The sequence below is a fragment of the Apus apus genome, chromosome 13 (assembly GCF_020740795.1).
Source record: "Apus apus isolate bApuApu2 chromosome 13, bApuApu2.pri.cur, whole genome shotgun sequence".
NCBI lineage: Eukaryota > Metazoa > Chordata > Aves > Apodiformes > Apodidae > Apus > Apus apus.
The window spans coordinates 14855403-14879371 of record NC_067294.1 but is presented as its reverse complement, the minus strand read 5'-3'; the positions used below and the strand labels follow the sequence as shown (position 1 = coordinate 14879371).

At 38.9% G+C, this 23969-nt stretch overlaps 1 protein-coding gene across 3 annotated transcripts in view; it reads left to right on the top strand.

The window, feature by feature from the left end:
- The window catches only part of SLIT3 (slit guidance ligand 3), a 481507-nt gene that overhangs the window by 345330 nt on the left and 112208 nt on the right, over positions 1-23969 (top strand). For all 3 annotated transcript variants that reach the window (XM_051631304.1, XM_051631303.1, XM_051631305.1), the window contains 4 exons: positions 3687-3830; positions 6406-6569; positions 18831-18981; positions 20242-20316. In XM_051631304.1, coding sequence (XP_051487264.1) covers positions 3687-3830; positions 6406-6569; positions 18831-18981; positions 20242-20316 — 534 coding nt within the window. The remainder of the gene's footprint in view (positions 1-3686; positions 3831-6405; positions 6570-18830; positions 18982-20241; positions 20317-23969) is intronic.

Genomic DNA, 23969 nt, shown 5'->3' with positions numbered 1-23969 from the left:
TGACTTGTTGACGTCTGTAGGAGATGATTTCTGGTCCATCCTGTGGCAAAAGAAATCAACTTGCAGCCTCCAGCGTGTGTGAAGGTTGCTGGGCTGCTGTTTCGTTCTCCGAGTTATGTAGTTATTTTGCTGATAGTTTGATCATTTGACTTTGCTAAGGTGAAAATACAATCACTGCTAAGGGTAAAAGCCTTATAAACATCCATTTACTCTTGAAAAACAATTTTTTTCAGTCGTTTGGGTTTGGAGTTCAAAGTGTTATTTAAATGTTAATCACTTGAAACTGTGCTTGGGCATATAATTCAATTATGGGACCATCTTAATTATGCAGATGGTGCTTATGAGCATCTGATACAATTCCAGTGCCAACTCAGTACACATTTGCTCAAAGGCCTTAGCTGAAACACGTTATTATTTCAACGTGTATGGACAAATTCACCCCTTCAGGAAATGCTTTCAACGGTGAGCAAACCACAAGGTCTTTAGCCATTCTCCTGTATTCTGTGGTGGTCCTAGGCTTACCAGAGATTTCTTCATGTTTTTAACGGAGACTTCAGTTAATAATCCATCATCCCTCTGGCTACCAGGCGGTTTTATTTCTGCTTGAATTTGTAACCTCCTTTTGAATGCTGCACCATGTCTGGGGGCCGTGTGTAAATCTCATCCAATCAAACTGACAATAAAATAGGGAAATTAGTGGAATTTACTTTCACCATAAATCGATGCAAAATAAATACCATGTAATTCTTGTTAAATAAGACTCAGCTTTTAATATTGTCCCTCTCTTGGTGTGAGTCCAATGAAGAGGAACCCTTAGTATGTTTTACAGCGTGGTTCAGTGTTTAAGGAAGATCAGTGTTTCTGCTTCCTAGAATATGTTTTTCTCATCTGCTTTTGTGTTTGTTTAAAAAAAAAAAATCTATTTAACCATTTTTAACACAATGTTAGGCCAGCCTTGAATACCTAGTTAATAATTAGATGCCACTAGAATGACTGTGACATTGAAGAAAGATTAAGCAAAGAACTGGCATTTATAAAGCGGAGTATTCATAAAGGGGATATTTTAAAATAACTGAGTTTTGAAAGGAATATAAACTTTAATTCTCCTAGCCAAAAGGCATTGTCTAATTCACAGTAACTATGAGGAAAAAAAATATCAGGGTTACTTATTCTGCTCTCTCACAGTTTTTCACTCACCCCCCCGACCCGTTCTTTTCTCACTGATTTTTATCAGAAATAGGACGTTAATCTGTCTCATGACCCACCGAGCACAGCCACATCTGTATTTCTGTTGAGCACAATCAGTGCTCTTTAGATTTAGGTACTGCCAATATATTGTGTAGATGACACAGAATAGCTGTTGCCTCCTCAGAAAAGCTGTGTAGTACTTGAATTCCCACTTCTAAACAGTCTGCACAAACACTTTCCTCTTCCAAATTACTTTCGCTGATGCTTAAAAGGAGAGAACGTGCCCCTGTATTAGTAGCTGTATATAGGATCAGTTTCTCTCATTTTGATACTTGGCTTTTAAAGAAATGTCACAGATTGTATCCCTATGAATCTAGTCATTAAAAATTCATGCCAAAAATCTTGTCATATTGTGACTTCCAGTTTCCAGCATTTGGTTTATTCATGGTTTGTTGAAACTACTGAGAGAATTAATCCAAATTCCATGAATTTGGATTATTAGGTGGAATCACAAGGACACAGGGTAGAAACCAAAGGTAATGCCTAGGTGTACATCAGGATATTGTTTAAAACAATTAAGTGATTCTGCCTTCTAGTGATTTTTTAACCTGTTCTGTATGGAAAAGATAACATACAACCTTGAAAGATAAAAGCATAATGCAGAACCAAGAGAGAATGAAGATGCTTTGGCTGGGACCTACAAACAGCTTTAAGAAGCAGGTAGTAAGGGATGACATTGATGGCATGGGAGTAACTGTTCCTGTAACCTAATATGAAAATTACCCTGTTACTTCTCATGGAGTCAAGAGGACTCTGGATTAGGTGTCGCATAATTATCAGTCACAGAAATACACAGAGGTCATAGGAGTGTTGCTTATAATTTCATAAAATTAGTTCAGCAATTAGTTCATAGAAAAATGTAACCTCATTTATCCATCATTGCCTTCTATGGGACTTTCTCTTACCTGGTGTCAAACTTCTTTTTCTATGACATATAAAGAAGAAACTTCAGGTAAATTGGTATTGACTTTTCTGTTGTCCAGAAAGGTAAGTGCAGCTCTGACACCCTCTCATTCCAAAGACCTGTATTCCTGTTCTCCTTGAGAAAAGGACTCTACTCAAGTATGTGTCCTTTTATGTATCACAATTACTGTAGCCGTTTACTGCAGTAATGAGGCTCTGCCAAAATGATGGGGGAAGCACAGGGCTGTCATGAGTGTACAATGTTCCAAAGGTTTCAGCAATGCCAAGGCAGGGTGCAATGCAAAGGAAGCACCTTCTGAAATTATTTTTTTGGAGCAAAAAAGAAAAAGCATCATGTCACAAAAAAGCAAGCACACATTTCTTCCTTGACAGGTTTCTGTGTTGCCTATAGTGGTATATGTTTGATAGAAATGGAAGCTCCCTGTGCTGTTAGAGGTGTGTTTAAGATCACATATTTGCTTTCTGAGGAATGGAGGATATATTTTCTTTTTTACCTAAAATGATGTTTCTCTTCTAATTTAGTATGTGTGGCACACAGGGAGCCTCAGTATTGCAATATTAAGCCTTCCAATTTCATTGACAAACTAGCAAGAATTTTGTGACCAAGAGAACCAAGTTAGCTGCACATACTGCTTGCAATGTACCATTTTTTTCAGGCTGATAGTAGTAAAAACATGAGGATTTTGGCTTTTGTAAGAACAGAACTGTAGGACAATGGAGATGGGAAGCAACCTCAGGTGGTCACTAACATTTGAGACTGGAGAACCCTTGATCAAAGCAGACCCACCTTCTTAGGTCAGAGCAGGTTGCTCATGGCTTTATTTGGGATCATCTTGAAAACTTTCAGCAACTCTTTGCACAACTCTTATGAGCAACCTGTTCCACTGCTTGACTGGCCTTAATTAGGAAGTGAGCTTGTCTTTCAGGATGTCTGAGTCCAGACCCTACACTTTTCTCTTTTTGTCTCTGAGGAGAATCACATTTTAATTCTTTCCATGATCAAATTAGCTCTGCACTGCTTATCAAAAGATGTCAAACTTCCGTGATTTCAGTCAGACTTAAGACAGCTGCTGGTAGAGAAAACTAAAAACAAAACAAAACAACCCTATTCTTCTCATTGTGGACTTTGCACATGTGTGTGTGCATGGAATTCCAAGGCAGGGAGTATTTGCCATTTCTATGTATATTAAGATGAAGATTTTTAATATTTGTGTAAAATTTTGAATAAACTGGGCAGGGGAACTGGGCATAAAGAAAACCCCACACCAAAACATGAAGTATTTCAAGTTAGATAGCACTGTCATGTGTTTGTATATTCCCCAGCTATGAGAATACTGATGCTGACTGGTTTTTTCATCTTTTTAATGTAGCAGGCAAATGAAGACTTTATATGTGGGTTGGCTTTTTGACTATATATATATTTATATTTTTTAAAGATTTAACCCCAAAGTTCAGTCTATCTTTATTTGATTATTACAAGATTAATGAATTATAAACCTTTCCTCTATTTTCAGGCTTCTCAATGCCAATAAGATCAACTGCCTGAGGGTAAACACGTTCCAAGGTCTGCATAATCTCAAACTGCTATCTCTTTATGACAACAAACTGCAGACCATCAGCAAGGGGCTTTTTGCACCTCTCCGATCGATACAGACTCTGTGAGTATGCAGGCATATTGTAAATGACAGCTCTCTAGCTCTCTCTTTTTCCCCCAAAGATGTTGCCTGTCTTTGCAAAAGCTTTGCATCTGGCATTAAGACAATCTGGAATATACCCCAAGGTACTAGCCCCTCCTCTTCTGACAGAAAAGGAGTAAGAAAAATAAGTGTTGTATTAATTCAGCACAGCCAGCTATCAATATAGCCTGCCCATAGTGACATGAATTTCCCAAGTGTATTAAGCCCCCAGAGTAATTAATTCATACTGTTTGAAATATAATATGTAAATTTGACTCTGTACACTATATATACAGCAGACTCAGTTAAAAACGTTGTCTAACCATTTTTAATGAGCTAGTGAGTTGGCATCTTTCCTTACTGGGTCTGAGTCCTCCTGTACAGATAGTGACTTCTGAAACCATTTCAGCTGACATTCACTTACTGGAAATGATATGTTGTACTAATTGATCCATTATGAAAACCCTCTAAACATTTTCTGAGAGTCTTTGAATTGGAGGCATTGCTAGAAGAGGGATCAGAAGAAAAACTGGAAGCAAAAGTATAGAAAAGACTTAATATTTTACAGAAGAAGATTAAATCCTGAAGCTGTGAATAATAAGATAGCAAGGTAAACGGGACTCCTTCAGAACTGGAGTTGGCAGCCCCACATACATGAAAAACAAGGAAGAACCCCCTCATCCAATATTGTGTATTTGTGTTCATATTTCTCTGTGTGGTCATATATTGATCTAAGACTCTGTTTATGTAGAATGTGTTTGTATTTCCAGTATTAAAATATTTATGTGTCTGTACATAAATACATACTGGAATACGTATGCACATTATATATATATATATATACACACACACACGCTATAGTACAGATGTATATACACACAAATGCATATATATATTTTAAAGCTGGACATGCATTGGCAAAATTAGTTTTAATTAATATAAAAATGAAGCAATAGGGGTGAATTCTAGCAGCAAACTACCTGCTCCCTCCTCAAGCAGCCACAAGCCCAACCTTAATTTCCAGTAGGTATCTGGCCAGTATGTGTTGCTGCAAATGATTAAGTCGTTAAAAGAATTATGTACAACCTCCCTCAGTCCTGCCCTCTTGCCTCTACAGTGCTTTCTTATGCTGCAACATATTTGTGCAGTTATATATGTAAATGACAGAGAAGGTTCATTTACAGAGATAAGTAAGATTTGTCAAGTTAAACAACAGACAACACCATTTAGGTATAAAAGTTTCTTTCTGTGGGGTTTTATTGGTACTCTTGGTTACTAAAATGGCCTTGTTGCTTCACACCAAGACATTTTTTCATTGAAAGTTTTGATGCATTCTCTCATTTTTAGTACTCCAAGTGATTGCCATTTTCTGCCTTTTTTTTTCCTAGAGCTACAAAACCAGTCCCATCTCCTGTCTTTATATGCTTGGCTGTTCTTTGGACCTTTCACTCCAGGAAAGGCCCTACCACCACAGTAATCTTTAGTTTCTTCAGGCACTTGCCACTCCTTGACAGACCTTGCCCTGTTTTATTTTATATTTATTCCATGAAGTTACTGTTTCTAACTTCAAACAGGTGCTAAAAACACACCAACAGTAACAGCACAGAGTCCTTCTGAGGCTATAGCGTTACACCTCTGTCCAAATCAAATTCAAACATCTGTCTTCAACTGCTTTTGCAGTTATTGGAGAGCCATGTCCTGCTCCCTTAAAAGGTAGAGGGACTGGTGCAAATTAACTTAGCTGAGATCAGAATCAGACTCTGATAAAGACATAAGAAACTCTCCTGATACAGTGCTCATCTTTGTCAAGCAGAATGATTCATAACAGCAGCAGGGAAATGCTGTTTCTCTCTAAGATACTCCAGCAGATTTCTATTAACAAAATCTAAATATCCAGTTTAAATCAATGCTCTAAGTTTCAGTTGTGTGGGAAACATGTTGTGCAAATTTTGGTGAAGAATAGAGTCAAGTTCTACCATGCAAAACAGTTCAGCCTCAAAAGTAAAAATTTCTGGTCCGAGACAAAAAAAAAAATAAATGAGATGAATACTATTACACATGATAAGTATAGGCAGATACCCATTTCACTCTTGAGAAAAGACCTCTAGATCACTCCTGGCTCTGCCCACAGATCCAAGGCACTTTACTAATTCACATTTTGATCCCTCAGAGGTGGAGCTTGCCAATAAAATTTGTTTTAAACCAGGATACAAAATTATCTTCAGGTCGGTTTCATCTAAAAAGATGGATTTCTCTCAAAAGGCAGCATATCAAACATTGCACTTTGTAGACAGGAAGTCTGTGTCCCTTAAAGCAGATTTTGCTATCTTAATTTTTATTTCCTCTGTGAAAGGACTTGCAGCAGGCTTAATGAGCTACGAAATGTGATAGCTCCAGAATTCTCCCATTCATGTGCAGCTCCGTGTGGTTTCCGCCAGGCCTGGGTTTTTGGAAGCTCATTCAATTACTCTACTCTTCAGGTTTGCGTTTGTGAAAAACAGTGATGGAGCACAGTGTCACAGGTCACTTCTGATTAAACATCCCATCCTTCTTGCAGACATTTAGCTCAGAATCCATTTGTGTGCGACTGCCATTTGAAGTGGCTGGCTGATTACCTGCAGGATAATCCGATAGAAACCAGCGGCGCTCGGTGCAGCAACCCGCGTCGCCTTGCCAACAAGCGGATCAGCCAGATCAAGAGCAAGAAGTTCCGCTGCTCAGGTAATTCATTTATCCAGGCTGGACTGCACTTTCAATTCAGAAATAAGCAGGTCCAGAGAGCCTACTAATCAAATCTGCAGGACAGTGTTTGCTATAATGGATATTATGGAGCATCTTTTCAAATTCGATTTGGAAAATTCAGTTAGTTCTCCAGAAAGCAAATTACCTTATGGATTAAAAAATAAAAAGGGGGGAAAAAGAAAAGGGGAAGGGGGAGCAATCTATAGCTGTCTTCTGTGTGTTTCTTAAGAACAAAGAAAAGAAAAAAGAGAAAAGTTTGTGACATTTAATTTTAAAGAATTAAAGGTTGTAAATTGTCTAAGGAAAAGAATTAAGATGTATATGGATCCATGTGGCAAATGTCATATTTTGAAAGCACGGAAGTTGGATGGATCATCTTTTGCATTCAGACAGAACTCTTCTTTACCTTAATGGAAGCTGAGATCAAGTATGAGTGAGATTTTTATGCAATAGGCAATGAGAATTTCTGACCTAGGATGTGAGGGAAGCTGGAGGTGAGGGGATGGCATCAGTTCACATAATTTCATAGATTATTTTTTTTATATCTACAAGTAACATGCACTAATTCAAGTAAAACTGCCATCAAATTTAGTAAGATTTTTTAATTTTTATTTTAGTAAGTTTTGAATCAAAACTTGCATCATAATTTAGACAAGGATTTTGTGCTGTAAAGTAGATGGAAAAATAATTCCACCTGAAAATAATCTCCAAAGTAACATCAACACCATCTTCTCAAGCTTATCCATTATTGATTTATGGTCCAGTTCTTGGTAAAAGGACATTTATTTCCTTACACAGCACCACTAAGCAGACTGCTTGTTCATGTGTTTTTTTCTGTTGGTTATCAGTATTTTAGATTACTGCATTTTTGTGTACTGTAAAGACAAGCAGGTTTCAGTGAGCAAATCTATTAATGTGCACTAAGAAGAAAACTGATTCTTACTGATGAAGTATCTTCCATATTCTCTATAAAAATTTTGTCTTTTTCCTCTGAAAAAGAAACAACAAAGCAAAACAACAAAACAACTATGATTGTGTTCCTCATGGTAAAAGATTAATGACTCTAGATGAGGATGCAGCATGAAGCTGAATGACCGCAGCCCGAAACAAGCCGTTGTGCTGTGTGTGTCCCTGCAAGCAACGTGCTGAGCTAAACCTTCACTTCGTGGGGAAGAGAAAATAAAGATAGCTTCAGTTTCAGTCAGGTTTTCTTGGCCATGCTTGTTAAAGTCTTCAAGCATTTGTGGCTTCAGCCACAAAATTTATAACCAGAACTGAAATAATTACATATTTCTATCTAGGTTTTTGGATTGTGTCCATCATAGTAACAAGATAATTAGTCAGTAATATTCATATTTAAAGAAACTGGAAATGAAAATGCATAAATGTAATTTAGAAAGGAAAGTAGACTGCAGAAACAGAGCAGGATAAATCTGTACCCAATTTGCTATTGTTATTTTATTCTGCTTTTATTAATAGTCTAGAGAAATTAATATTATGTATGTGCATGCCTGTCCTGAACAATGGAGCAGGCTATTGGGTAAGGCAAACACCATCTGATATCATTTATGAAAGGTCGTAGCTCAGAAGAGCAGCAAAGCAGAACACAGTACCTGGTGACGTTGAGAATAATATTTTGTGGGGGTTCTTATCTTGGGGGTCCATTCCTTGAGGCATTGAGCTGTTTTTTCCTTGGTCTCCAGTTCTATCAGTATATCAAAACCACATGGAAGAAGCATAAACCTGACTTAGGAAGGAGGAGAGCAGGGATTGTACAGCTTCAGAACAAAGATTTCAGCTGGATGAAAACTAATTCTATTCAAAAGCTCAATAGAGAAGGTATCCTTGCCTGGAGAGTTTCCAGATGGCGAGGAGATACAGTGAAGCCGCCTCCTTGTCTCCTCACATGAGACAGGGGAAGCATCTATTGGTTTAGAAGAATTTTAGTTTGTAAGTCACTCCAGAGAACAGACATCCTTGGCACCTATTCTGCTCAAGCTGTCCTTTTGAATCATGGCTGCCTCAGACTTGGCATTTAGCAGGAATTTTCCATGTTTTTGTTTTGAGGAATATCCCAGGCTTTAACCCAGCACGTCTCTGTACAGAAAAGTCCATGAGGTATGAATCTTCCTCATTCAAAGTCAGACAATTATTGACTAGTGCTTTGCATTATCCAGGGATGAGCTTTCACAATCCTGCTGGGATGGCAATGCTTAGTAACTTGTCAATGTCCTTGCTGGCTGTGGGATTCTTCCTGTCTAGTTTTTGCATCTTTTGCTCAGTTAATGATTTTTTTTTTTTTTAATTTTAAGTCCTTTTGTAAATGTTCATCTCTATACTCAAACAGTTCTTGTTTCAGGATGATGATATGTTCATGTAGCTTGTTTAATACACCTAGTACATGTCCGTAGTTAGAAAGATGGGGGCTTTTGGGAAAAAATCAATTAGTATGGGGGAATGCTTAAGGTAGAAACTTGATGTTTTACCTTTGAGAAATGACCAGGATGCACAGAAGGTGTGGGCTCTGCAGGAGCAGAGACACTCAGCCAGTATCAGGGTCACACCCATGAGCAGTTAAACTTAGGTGACCTTAATTTTTTTACATCAGGGAAAGGACCAGTTCTGAAGTCATAAAATACTGAGGTAGTCCTGAAGCAGCTTGGTTTTTTCACATTCATTTGAATTCTACGAAGTATCACAAAGCAGATTGTTAGGAAGGACCTGGCATGAGAAAAAATGTGATTGTTCAGCAACAAAAGCAGTTTTTGTGCAAGAATGGGAAAGAGGAGAAGTTAGCAGGAATGGGAAAGAAAAGCTGAGATGTTTGAAGTGCCATCAGTTTGAAATGGTAGTGGAACATCAAGATGGTAACATCAAGAGGACCCACTCAGAGATACAGATGGGCTAAACAGAACTGTATTTGATTCATTAAATGAAACTATGAGGACAAAACTTCCCAGCACAGTAAAAGTAAAATTAAATTTAAAAATCTAGAAAAATTAATTCTGCATGTTGTTTCCTTCAGTTTTTATTCTAGCTCCCCACCATGCTTTTAGATAGTATTTAGCAAGAAGGACTTGTCGTCTTTTTTAAATTCATCATCAAGGCACTTTTCCCAGATGCTATTTCCTCCCTGAACTAAATTACTCAAGCTTTCACTGGTAATGATGGAGCAACATCTGCAAAGATTATGAGGCCATATGAAGGGGTTTCTGTGCAACAGGTAAATAATGTACATAATTCTTTTTAAAAGGAGAATTGGAAGCATTACAGCATGAAATGAAGGAACAGCAGGGAAAGGAGCATGTTTTTGCCTGGGGCTGTGAGACAGGCAAAGCTGTTGAATGTACTAACCAATATGTTGAAGCCTCAGATTACAATAGGTACTATTTCCCATGTTTTTCTGCCATCCCTTTAATGTGATGCACCTAAAAAACAATAAACCTCCCCGGTGATGAGCTCTCTCCCCAGTTATAGCATGGGAGACTAAGGAAGGTTTTTCTTGAAAGAGAAAATGAAGGAAATAGGCTGCAATTAATTCTCTCTCACTTCTGTTTAGAAAAGAGAAATGCTGTCATTTTCAGTGGCAACAATAAAATCCTGGTGATCATTTTCCTCTTGGCTGCATCTGCCCACTATGACCACCAAAGGATCCAGTGGTACTTGCCAGCCTTTGTCACTGGAGGCTCCCATTCTTAGTCAGAATAGAGGGGGGTGGGGGGGAAAACACAACAAAAATCTTCTGCCCAGTACTGTTTAAGTTCACTACACAGCAGTTTTGTTTTCTAAAGCAGCATTGGGCTCTAGGAGGACGGGAAATTAATCTGCGAGCAGATTGTGTTGTCTCTGTGGTAGCTTATTGTCACTTCAAGAGCTGGCAGGATCCTTGATTGCTGTGTGACACTGTGTGTGAAATAGCTTTTGCAGAGAGATGCCCTTGTATTCAGTTGTGTATCTTTTTTCCTGGTGATAAGTTTGTGTTTTTCGGTAAACTCTATTATTTCAAAAGCAATGAAAGTGCCACCTGCCCTACCTACACAAACCTTTTCTGATAATGATCAAGGTGTATGTCTCTCTATGAGCATCATACCATGAAAGATTTTTGTCTTCTAATTCTTAGAAATAAGAGTCTTAGAAATAAGGTTATTACTTGAAATGCTATGAAGTAAACCACTCTTCCTGCTTCCTCTTGTATTGAGGCAACTGACTGTAATTAGTTGCTTCAGTTTCAGATACTGCAGTACAAATCAAAAGCACAGGGAGTAACAGGAGGAGGACAATGAACCATCTGCCAGCACAATTCTCTCCTTTTTGGACACTGTCTCTTGTTAACCCAGCTCAAGTCAAAGTCAGCCTGGGTGGTTCATATGGATCCAAAGCTTTCATGTTTAGGGCTGGTTTCATATCTCTTATGATATCCCCTGATATTAGATAGTTATGTAGGTGCTGTTTGTTCACTCATAATTTTCAAAGGCATTTGATAAACCCTCTCCTTCCTAATTGCAGTTTTCCTTCTAATTCTTTATGAGTATTTTCCAGCCTTTGTCTTCATACATGTTCACCTGTCTAATTTGGAACAGAGTTCCTACTACTTGTGATCACCTGAACTTTCCTTCTCTCTCCCCTACATTGTTTCAGCCTTAGAAACAAAGGATTGCAAAGGACGAAGGGTTCCTGGTCAGGAGAACAGAGGCTGCACGTCACGGCGTTTTGTGTGGTCCCTACAGCAGTTCAGTCCTTTCCTGTCCTTTGGTCTCACTAGGTTATCCCCTTCTCTGCTCTTAATGCCATGTAAACACTATTTAAGCTCCTTGAGCTCTGAAAAGGAAAGGTGCAATGTACTGTTACTCCTCAGCCAGTGTTTAAAAGTCATGAAAAGCAAGTGAATTTAATCCAGAGTTTATGTAATTTATCTGGTTGAAACTTCCATTTGTTTCCATAATTTGCCAATCACTATGATGATAACTTTGCAAATTTCTTCCATTTTTAGTGAGCAAACAGTCATTTACCAGACTGTTTATTCATATTCCTGCCCTTAGCATTTTCTGTTTGATGCAAAGCACTGATATCCACCTGCTCTTCTTTGCTTTTTGACAGTGCTGCAGTGACATGTGCTCAGGGATTCATGACTCTACCTGCCCTTAGCATGCTGGTCTCCAGCAGCTCCTGCCTGAGCAGGCACCAAGCCCTGACAGCTTGTAGCTTTGCCCATGCTGATGGTGACACTGGTGGGGACTGGCAGTCCAGCTCTAAGTGTGGTCATGTTGGTGGGAAATCCTGCCTGAGGCCAAGCTCCAGCACTTTCACTCATGAGAGTTTTTGCTCAAGTAGAGGTGAGGGAAAGGAATATGAAACATTGTCTGTGATCTGGACAACAGGAAAATTATCTGCATTCAGACTTCGTCTGTGGGGTTTTTTTCATGTGTTTTGGTTTTGTTCAGATAAATGCTGTATGTTCTTTTTCTTTTTTCCCCTGAAAGACACAAAGACTGAGTAAAAAAAAACCTTCAGAAACTCCCTGAATATAATGAAACCGAAGATACAAGTTTGTTGTGCATAAAGATAAATCTGTCTGAATGGAAGGTTGTTTAACCTGCAGATTAAATCCTAGTCTGAATTCAATTATGAACCTGAAGTCTTCACCACACACTGTAACTAAACATTTGAGCTTTGGTTTGCATTAAATTTTTCTGAAGTTGAAGTCAGTAGTGAAGACAACATGACTGCTATGACTGATAGTAATGGAGCTAAATTCCCTTGTACTGTAGAAATGTTCCTGTTGAAAAAGTAATTTGTAGTGTATATTGATGATAGCCCTCCCTTTTCTGTAAATCTTTGATAGCAATTCAGATTTTTATGTTAATATTTGTGTCAGTTACTCTAATCCTTCACTAGCTGATGATGAACATTATGGTGAAGGTTTCCTGCACTGCAGTAGGGGGAAAGTAGGCAAAATGGAAACCTTTTTATTTAAGGAAGCATAAGCTTAACACAGAGCAGGTAAGTTGGCTTGGCAGAGAGGATAGTTCTCAGTAAGAAAGTATGTTGGCATGTCCCAGTTAAAAAAGTTTATTTTAAGGTTGTGTCTCATTTTATTTTTAACTACAAGTGGTCTTCAAGTGAGCTAAATACCTGAACTGCTGTGTTACCAGCCACCATCCTAATTTGCAATTATAGTGAAGAGGCAATGAAAAGAAGGAGATTGAATGTTGAGTCATAGATGCATCTGTATCACTTAGGCATCCGAATAACATGTTTGTCCTAGATTTCCCATGTAGGCAGAGTACAGAGCAATAGAGATTCCCCCAGTTGAGGTCTGAGTTGTCCTCTGGAGGTGTCTTCATTAGCAGTGGCAGAAAGCTGAGTGATTACCCTTGTAACTCAGATACCTCAAAAACTAAGGTGGGACAAAATTTGTTCTCTTCTCTCACGTTGTATTATGTGTGTTGAAATTAAACAGAACAACAATTATCAGAGATGTAAGGTTAGCACTTCTTTGTGTCTATAGTTGTCACTTGAATAGCACAAAGAAAATAATTGGAAAGGCATGGGCATGAATAGAGCTAGACAACTAAAACCAGTGCAAGAAGGTTTGAGCTATCAGACAGTAAAATTTCATCTGACTTCTGAGACTGCAGCAGTCTCCTGAGTGAGGTATTATAGCTAGATGGAACAGTGAAAAATAAGGTCCTGTATACGTATTCTTTGCAATCTGAGGTTTCAGTGCTGACAAATAAACAGATCTCAGATTACTAGGGGTGAATTAACACAAAGAGCAACCCATATGATGCTGCTTGGATGTAGAGTATAGCTAAAGGGTGGGGGATTTCACAATCACTGGCAAATATCTTGAGATATTTTTCAACATTTTTTGTGGAAAAAAAAATTAAAAATAAAATAAAAAGTAGGAGTCTATGTTCCTGCACACTTTTTGCAATAGTCTGGAAAAGCAGAAAGGCCAGAATGTGCCTGTGGAGTATTTTGCCTCTTATGTATTCTGGGGACATAAATTAGGGGTTTGGCAGGCTTTTCTTTGTGTGCTGGTACCTCTTGTTCATTGTAGTTGATTATTAGCTTAGGCAGTTATTGTAAGTGATGTTTAATTAGTGCAGCAGAGGAACAGAGACTTGTTCAAAATATTCTCTAGGGGTTTCTCAGGAAGACATTTACAGGGCTCTGACTGCATTTGTTTCCAGTAGGACTGAAAGAGTTCATTGACGCTGAATTACTGAGTGTATTACAGATATTCCACTTAATAGTGGAAAACAATAGATAATATAAAAGCCTTTGAAACTGTTGCTTCTAGCTGCTTAACAGAGTACTGTGGATGAATTTTTTTTAAGAGCCAGTGTTCCCCATGCAGGAATAAGGATATGGAACTCTGTATCTTTCTTTGCTAGAGCTGTACAAAAGTATTGGCAGGAATGCTATAACAGGTATAAATTCTAAATAAATGAGGTGTGGATTCCAGTGTTGTGCCTACTCTGAATGAATCATGGAAGAAAACTAATGCCTCTTTGTGCCCTATCATGTGAGTCACAAAAGACAGTTAATCTAATTTTTGTATCAGTCAGGACCCTGGCTAGTTTGGCAGCTTGTGAGGATTGAAGGTTTATTGTGTTAAGTTCTCCTAAAAAGCTGCTTTAGTTTCTTTCTTAGATTGTAAAGATAGACAGTAAATCAAATTGTCTTACTTTCCTTGCTGTACACAAGCACACATTATGAGGTGTCTAAGTAAACACTGTACTTATTTTCTGGTGTTTCCAAGTAATTGTGTGTTGATTTTCTGCATAATATTGTTGGTTCGTAGCAAAATGGTGAAGCAGAGCCCCTGGCTGTGTTATGTGTCATCTCAGTTCAAGTACCCACAGTGTTCTGCATGGAGATAAGGAATAATATGCTTGATGCTGACTTTGTTCTTTGGGCAATGCAAACCCCTTACTAAGGAAAATTATATGTTTTTTAAAAGCACAAGCACTGACCTTCACTGAAGTCCAGCGAAGTGTCCTGAGCAGTTGCAGAGGACAGCCACTTCCTCTCTTGCTCACGAAACCTGCAAGAACATTTGAGATGAGGCTTTCAGAAGCATTCTCCACTGGCATTGCTCTGCAAGACATCAAAGTCAATGGGAGTTTTATGTCAGAATGAGCAGTCAAGCTAGAACTGAATGCCCTACTTAATATGTCAAAATTGCAGGAATTAGTTACAAGATGTAAAGCTGTTTGAAATAACCCAGGATGTTAGCGAGATTTTTTCTGTTACCAAATTACTTACAAACACCTAACAAATATGGTGCCAAGAAACAGAGTAACAAAGTACTCCTGTTTGCTCTAATGTGGCTGTAGTATCCTGTGTGTACTGCCTTGCTGTGAAGTGCAGGGGGGGGGGGGAGGGGTGTGTGTGGGGAATAGATAAATAATTAAAAAAATAAAAAGAGAGAAGCAGTGGTAATTACAGACTGTCAGTGTAAGTGTCACCAGCAGGAAAGGCCACTGGGAGCTGAAACCAGGCTGAAAGGGAGCTTGGGGAGCATTTAATGCCACAGCTTGGCCATCAGTTCAGAATATACTTTTATTAACACGAGCTGTGGTATTTCTAAGATTGCATCTAAATAAATGGAGCAAACCTAAATGGCATTTATACTGAAAGCAGACACCAGGAGAGAGTAAGTAGCTAATGAAGAACAGTGTAGACTGGCCATTCAATATGTGGTGGAAGCTGCACATCCGTCCTGGAAGGAGCTGTTTGCAGGGCTTTGGTAGTGTTTTCTATCACATTAGTTCTGTCTCTGAATTCACCTGGGCTCTGTTCTTGTACACTAACCCAATTGTGCTACAGGGTGTTCCTGCAGTTGTAGCATAAAGGATGACCTCTTGTATCCAGCACCTTTTTGCATGGGTGGAGTGGAGAGCAGCTCTCCGTGAACCTTCAGCTTGTGCTTCTCCATGCTGCTTCCTCTCAACGCTCTTCTCTCTTTGGCGCTGCCTAACTCTGACTCTGGCTGTTCATGGGGTTTTCCTTTGTGCTTGATCTAACCATGTGGTAGAACAATACAAATTGAACATGGTTCTGTCAAGCACCATGGAAGGCTGCATACTCCCTGCCGCATGGCATGCTGGGATACTTCTGCTGTTTTCAGAAGCATCAAAAGGTGAGAGATTCCCCTTTTCTCACAGGAAAAAAATGAAAAAGGTGAAATGTTGCTTAACCAGACTCCTGGGCACTGCAGGTGGGAGCCCTAGTGATGTTTGCAACAGAGTTTCCAGAGGGCTTGCATGCAGAATAACCGTTTCTAAGTAATTAATCTGTTTAATTGCTCATAGAATGAAGAAGTTAGGCATCCTGTTGATTAATATGACCCAAGGGTGATTCAAGCCATACCTACAGAGATGAAAAATCATTTTTGTCATCTTACCTTATAAATAATGTAAGTTGCATCCCTCTATTGGAGCTGTCCAGCGAGTCCTTCTACTTGAGGTACAGTGCACTCATGCTTTCAGGTATATTAAAATGACCAAATGACTGGTCCAGAGTAGTAAATGAAGCCAAGTGTTTCTTCTGTACCTGTCCTGCATCTCTTTTCCAGGGCTTTCCACAGGTGATTTTATGGTGTGCAAGAAGTTCTACAAGCATGTGATGGTTATTTGTACCTTCTGAATCCTGTCATGTTCACTCAGAGCCCTGCCATGGTACACTGGTAAAGCCCTGTGTGTAGAAATAGATACACACACTTCAATAGTTCTGCAGGCAGATGGCTGGATTTCACATTAGTACCCCAGATGGGAATATCTTAATAGAGCAGCCACCTGTCCAAATGATCTCAAGGCTCAGGTCAAATAGTAAATTTTATCTAGTCTTTGACAGGTGATTCCTGGTGTCTCACAGTCTAATGGATGACTGAGTACTTGCTGAGCATGTACATGCTATTGATCCCTTTCAACTCAGTGTTTACCTGAGTAACCCTTATTTAAACTAGTTGAGAGGTGGAAAAAAAAAAAAAAGTAGAATGCAGAGAGAAAGTAAAGTACAAAAGGTGATGTTTGCTCCCTTCCTCTCCTGCTGAGCTGAGAGGGCTTTCCCCTCTTGCAAGTGTGGAGGCAGCGGACTAATGCTCAGGCAAGATGAACTTTCTATAGGTGATGCAGGGTGGAGAGCTGTGTGCCATTGACATAGTGAGACTGCTAAGTCAAAATAGGGTTAATATCCTTTACTTACTTTGCTAGAAAGCTTGAGAGAAAACAAAAAAAAATTATTTTTACCCTTTACTGTTACATATCCCCCTTTTTCTCCTTCATAAAGCATTCCATTTACTTTCTCATCCTCCTTTTTTTTTTTCTTTCCCATAAGAAGATGAATCTTGTATCCATCAGTAGACTAAAAATTATACTTAATACATTTTTACCCTTTGTAACTTCATGACTTCCATGACTATTCTTTCAAAGAAAGCTTTTACAATGGAAATTAGAAGCGCTTCTTCATGGGTTAATGTGGGGATTTCCAAGACACTTTTTGATCACTGAAAAATGTTGGTAGGTTTTCCAAGGTGTACTGTAATTGTAGTAGTTTTAATAAACTCTGCTTCTGATCACTGTTCATCTCTGGCATTATTTCCAAGGGATCGTAAGCAACGAAATGTACTGTCTCAGACTTAAGAAAGAATAGCTGTATGTTCTTGTCATCAAGCCATCATATGCTCATCACTTAACATCTTAGCCTGATTACGCAGCCGGAGGTTTTTAGGCCTGGAAATCAGATGAGTATTTTTGAAAGGATAAGAATTTAAATGATGATGTTGTGGGGAAAGGCTTAGAGTGTATTTTTACAACGCTTTAAAATGCCAAGCAGTCATAATATTTTAAGTGCTGTGCTGTCCAGTTAAAAAACAGTAGCCAAGTCTCACTTTAGATGTAGAATTTACCATAAGCAGGATAACCTGCAAAGTATTTAGCACCCAAGAAGTGGTAATGTCCAAAGCTGTGTGTGATGTTTCTTACAGTCTAGTTTGTAATTACAAAACTAAACCATACTGTTTCTGTGGAATCAAAATGTTGGATTGCCTGTAAAATCACTTGTTTTCCCTGCAGCACCCCGTGGAGGTAATGTGTAACATATATTAAAATAATAGGGGGTTTAGATTACTTTTTTTTTCTTACTGAAAATAGTATGCAGTCATAAAATGAGCATTGGTATCAGGAGAGGGGAAGCAGGTGATGAATGTCATCAAGTCTCTAACAACACATTTCAGCTCAGGTCTAAGTCTTTGTTGAAGTTTTCAGGTTGAACTTGCTCAAGTCATTCCAGAGAAAGCCTGGCAGTTATGGTTGCTGGGCATTACACAGAGTTCCTGAGACAATTCTGGTGCTTCCATTATGAAATATGAAGTGAGTGGGCAGGTTTTGCATGGTGGGGTCTTGGCAACACTTTGCTTACATACACATTTATTAATACTCCTGGTTTCTTGAAGCACAGAGATCAAGTTTCTAACCTGCTGTTATTAAAAGAGAAAAACTAAACCTGAAAAGGACAGATTAGTTCACTGAGTGTAATTGGAAAAACATTTCATTAGAATGGGTCAAAAACCTAGTCAGAGAGGTCTGGCAATCATGTTATAATGGTACATTAGGGATTGCTTCTCACTAAGTATGGTCTACCCGTTCCTTAATTAAAATGAAAATTATTTAAACTGCTATTACTTTCCCCTGCTGTTTGTTTAACGTAGTTAATAAAGATACCTGATTGTTGGAAAATTGATAAGGTGTTCTCAAAAAAGTTTGCTCTCAAATATAAGTCTAATAACTGAGATCTGAAAATTTTGGACTTTTTAACACTATCTTTAAAAATCCATTGTCATTTGAATGCATCAAGATAGTTCCTGCTGTTGTGAAAACCTGTTTGCTTGTTTCTGGACTAAGTTACAAATGGGAAAAAGCTACTTTGCTGGAGCTCCTTTAAAGCAGACTCCAACAGCTGATTAGACATGCTTCAAAAAAATGCCTTAATACCTTAACAGGTAGGCTTGTTACTCAAGGAATGAATCTATCAATAGAAGAGTGAAAAAACAGAGGTGAGTCTTGGGAGTAATTTGAAAATTTGCTGCATAAAAATCTTTGGAAAATATTAAAATTCTGTGAAGGAGCTGGGAGCTGACAAGAGGCAGTGTTGAGAGCAGATTCCATAAAATCTCTGGTTGCTGCAGGTATCATGAGCTGTTTGCTGGAGTACATTTTCCTTTTATTGCAGGGTCAGAGGATTACAGAAGTAAATTCACCGGGAAGTGTTTCATGGACCTTGTCTGTCCTGAGAAGTGCCGCTGCGAGGGAACAATTGTAGACTGCACTAACCAGAAACTCACACGCTTACCCAGTCACCTTCCTGAATATACCACTGATCTGTAAGTGCTGGCTCTCCACAATGTGCTCAGCTGGGCATGTTGGCATTCCTAGTTTTTAAAGGCTGTAAAAGGGACTCAGACCAATTCAAGGCACCTTCTGCTTTAATCCCTGTGTGAAAAAGGGGAAGTTAATTTTATTTCAAAGGAGCACCACTACACTTGTATTTCCTTAGCATTCATGCCAGCTGTAGGGATGAAAAAGGAGCCATGGCCTGGGGCATCAGCTGCCTGTGTGTGTCTGCTTGAAGTGTTCACCTGTTGGGTTGCCCAAGCTGAATTATTCCTTTCCATTCTACCTTTGAGTTCTTTGTCTTCTCACCTGGTTATTTTTATTTAAGGAATGGATTCGCTATTTTGAATTAAATCTGTGATCAGGAACTCATGCCATCTCAGAAGTACCTGCTACCTGGGTGTGAATGGCTCTCACTAAATAATAGAATCATAGAATCATCTTGGTTAGAAGGGACCTTGAAGATCATCAAGTCCAACCAACTAATGTATTGTTAATCTCTAAGTGATTTTAAAAAATATATGTGCTTTTCAAGGTTCTTGAGGAATTATAGACATCATATACTGCTAAAGAGAGTGTGCAAAAATATGTTTATTACTGAGTAACTTAAGAATCTATTTCTTTTGTTGTATTAGTAGCTGCTTCAAACACAATTTTCTTTTTGTGTTAGCATTCTATTTATTTTACCTAAGATATTATTCTATTTAAACACGCATAAAAATTCTTTCTCTGAAGTTAAGATAGAAAAAACATGAGAGCCAGGCATCCAAAATCCCAGCCAAGTCTCTACATAGAAAAATGGAGCTATATGTAATCAGAGAAGGAATTTTGTGTCCCACTGCCAAGACAGTGTCCTTTGCTTTAATATTGGAAACCAGTAGAATGTGATGGGAAAGGACCACATCTCCAGTTGCATATCCCCTGTAGCAGGAGGGTAAGGGAGCTTTAGTCACACAAACAGGGTTTTAAAAGGTGAAGGTTAATAATAATCCCTTATCCCCTGCACTGGAAGAAGAAGGCATTCTGACAATGTCCTTTAGCATTACATTCTTAAAGCATCCTAAGCTTTTACTGTAGTCTTCTATGTTCCCTTTTCTTCAAAGCTAAACTCTAGGAGTCTTGAGAGAGATAGCATGTAGTGTCTTGCTTGACAAAGGTCATAGTTCTCTGTGTGGCAGTCCTTGATGTCACAGAGATATATCTACAGACATCTGTGAAGTATTAAATGTCTCTTTGTTTGCTCCTATCAGGCGTTTGAATGACAATGATATTTCTGTTTTGGAAGCTATTGGACTCTTCAAGAAATTGCCCAACCTCAGAAAAATGTAAGTTTGAGTTCCGTGCTTGTTAGAATACATGCTGTCTTGGATTATAAGGAATGAATGATTATTTTTATAGTTTAGTACTGCAGTAGCAGAAACTGCTTTTTTAATGACTTTAAGGAAACTGAAAGAGTTGCCTGTTAGATGGACAGACCCAGTGAAACCAGAGAGACAGATTAAGATCCCTAGGCTGACATTTCAGTATTCCTTAGGCTGTATTTTGTAAAGTCTTTGACTCATGTGGACAGAAGGGAATTCTGTCCCAGAATTTATTCAGAGGTATACTTATTGTTAGAGATGGCTATAATGTTTGGCCTTTTGATTTTGTATTTTGAATGTGTTGTGTGGCTCTAACTAGTGTGATTGTTTCAAATCAAAGTTAAAGGAAATAATATTACAAGATATCATTATTATTTTAGAGAGGAGAATCAATTAGCTGATTTAGAGGTCAGTCATTCAAATATATCTGTATAATTCTGTTAACAGTGTGAGTACAATGTATATACTCAATAAGAGCTGTATCTTGGAAAGAAGGTCATATGTTAGATAACCTCCTGAGAGGTTTTTAAATGGGTCTTTCTGAAGTTATTTAAAGTTTTAAACCTGTGTGCCCATTGCTAATGTCTTATTTAACTGTTGACGTGTAGTAAGGTTTTATTGCTAGAGTGAAGGTAGTTTAGAGAAACCAACCAGCTGGGCTTTCTGTTCTGCATTCATTTTGCTTGGTTTCTGCCATCCGGAGCTTCCTAGCCATTTGAAGCCGTGTAAGATCTCTAGCTGGATTCTTATGTCAGTACTATTTCTGCAAGAGTTTCAGATGCAGCACTGCAGGTTTGGGGTGGGGGTTGTATTTGTGCAAGTACAGGCCACCAGACTTGGGGAATTAATCATATACATTAGCCTTGTATTTTATGAAAGATCCATAAGTTGTCATTACAGTGCACTGGGGGGAAGCTGTCGACATTGTTGAAGTGCTCTGTTGACGATGTACGTAGGGAGTAAATGGGAATGAAAACTGCACAGAATATAAAAGTATACACAAATAGGAAACTCCTCATCAAGCCTTCAGGGGTTATGTTTTGAAATCTGGAAAGCTGTGATAGTTGGATTAATTTCTTTTATTTAAAACTTACTGCCAACAAGTTATGGTGCTGTCATTGCTGTTCCCATCAGTCACGCAGGTAGTAGGCATGCCCCAACAGGGCTGTATTGTTATGCACAAATGCAGCATGAAATAGTTATGAGAGGTTTTTATAAGAGTTTGTTTCCTGTGAAACAAAAATACCTTTCTGAAAAGGGTGTTTTTTTCATATAAGTAGAACAGGATTTCTGTTGTAAACTTACTCAGCAGCTTCTTCATTAAAATGCCAGGTTAGACTTCTTTTTTCTAATTCTCTTAGTTCCATTTTGTGAAGGAAAGGAATTATCAGGAAAAACAAAAAACACTGTTCCAGTGGCCCACCACCCTTATATTAAAGAACTTTTTTCCTAATGTCCAACCTAAACCTACGCTTTTCTAGCTTAAAACCATCATCCCTTGTCCTATCATTACATGCCCAAGTGAACAGCTCTTCCCCAGCTTTCCTGTAGGCCCCTTTCAGGTATTGGAAGGTTGCTATAAAGTCTCCCTGGAGTCTCCTCTTCTTCATGCTGAACAACCCCAACTCCCTCAGCCTCTCCTCATAACAGAGCTGCTCCAGCCCTCTGATCATTTCTGTTGCCCTCCTCTGGACTCCCTCCAACAGATCCACATCCTTCTTGTGTTGGGGGCTCCAGAGCCTTTGCTAATTGTCCTTCTGCTAATCAATAGCTTATTTCCATCATGAAAGAGGGGAAATGGAGGTAAACACCAGTGGATGGGACTGCAGCTGCTAAGGGACCTGATGCAGCAGTTCCATGCATGTGGCAGGAATGTGATGCATGTGCTCTGGCATTAAGTCTTACTGCTGCTACTAAATGTAGGAGGAAGAGTATTAATCAACTACCCATTTTTCAGTGCCTGCATGAGACAAGAATTTTTGCTGTTATTAGATTAGTGATATTGACTGTCTCATTCTATTCCCTGTGTGTTCAAGGGTTAAAGGAAGCAGCAGGTAGAGAAACCTGTCTGGAAATTGCGTTGCTTCCTAGGCTGAAGGGAAGAGTTCAGAGCTTTACAGTGGGCCTAAAGCACCTTTTTGCTTTTTTCTTTAATCTCTGTAGTTCTTTTTCTTTGAAAATTACTCTGAATATCTGGTATCTGTATATCTGAATGGGCATTTGAATGATTGACCTCTGATTGTCCTTCACTTTAGTTTAAGACTAGTGACAGATCTGTGTCAAGGAAATTTGCAAAAAACCCTCCTTTAAGAGTGCCTACAGGAATTCAGGGAGACTGGCCATTCCCACTGTGGTCCCAGCAGTTGTTTCTGCAGAGAGAAAAAGGGTAATGAGCTCTCATTCCAAATGAACAGGTGAACGACTGGACTTCATGCACTGCTGGGGGGAAAGGGGACTGACCTCTTGTCTTGGAGAACAAGAACAATAAGAGATATTTACCTGAAAACCTGAAAGGGATATCTGACAATTCATTCTGTGAAATCTTGCTGAAGTTATGAAGTGAACATAAAATTCAATCTTAGGATAGGAGGTGTCAGGCTGTCTTGGCAATGGCTGGTACTGCCACCCCCACCTCTAGTATTTAATTGCCTCTGGAGGCTTAATTTGTCTGCAAATATTTCTCCTACATTGAATTGTATGGAGTGTGAGCCCAGGATTTAGCACATTTTACATGCAAAATAAAATTGAATAATGACAAAGTCTGCAGACTAGAAGTCAGTCTAAAGAACAGAATCTCAGGTTTCTTGGGGAGGTAAAAGTAGTTTGTGTCCTTGGAAACAGCTGTTACCTGCTGTTCTTTCCCCAAAGCATAAATTTTGCCATGGCAATGGAGGTTGCAGTCATCTGTCACTTGTTATAAAGAAACAGACTTTGTTTTCTGAAAATGATATTGCAGGGATCATTGTGGTACTTGGCAACTGGGCTCATCGTGTGCCTCCTTTTGTTTCCAGTGAGGCCATCACTCTGCTGAATGAAAGTGGTAATGTCACAGGCTGTACTTCACTGTCTGTCTGGAATATTTAAGACTTCCAGTGCCATCCTGCTTCTGAGAACAGTTCACTCTATAAAAGCCAGCCAGAGTACTGTTAAAAGCTCTAAAACCTTCTTAGCAGACATCTTTCCTCCAGAATGCAACAGCATTGGGTTTTTTCTCCCAACGTATATTAAGAATTCCAAATGTGTCACCAACCGACAGAAATATTCTAGGAAATCCCCCCTCAGAACAGGCTGTTTGTGTGATAAAAGCACAAGGTTCAAGGTGAAACCAAGCAGAGCCTGTGCAGTTGGGCTCTGCTCTGGTGGTTGATCATGGGGGAAGGTGTGTCCGTCAGGCAGCGATGAATACCATGCTGGAATATTAACATTGACCCAGCAGGTATGGCAGGATTAATGATTCCAGGAAGTCTGAATAGAATCCAGCTTGTTCTGTCTTGGTTGTAAGATCAACAGAAATAATATTGTTATAAACTTTAGCCATAAAGTAAATAAAATCTAGCTGAAAAGTGAGCTGTGTGAACAATGTCACTTTGATAGTCGCTTAGATCTCCTCATTTCCT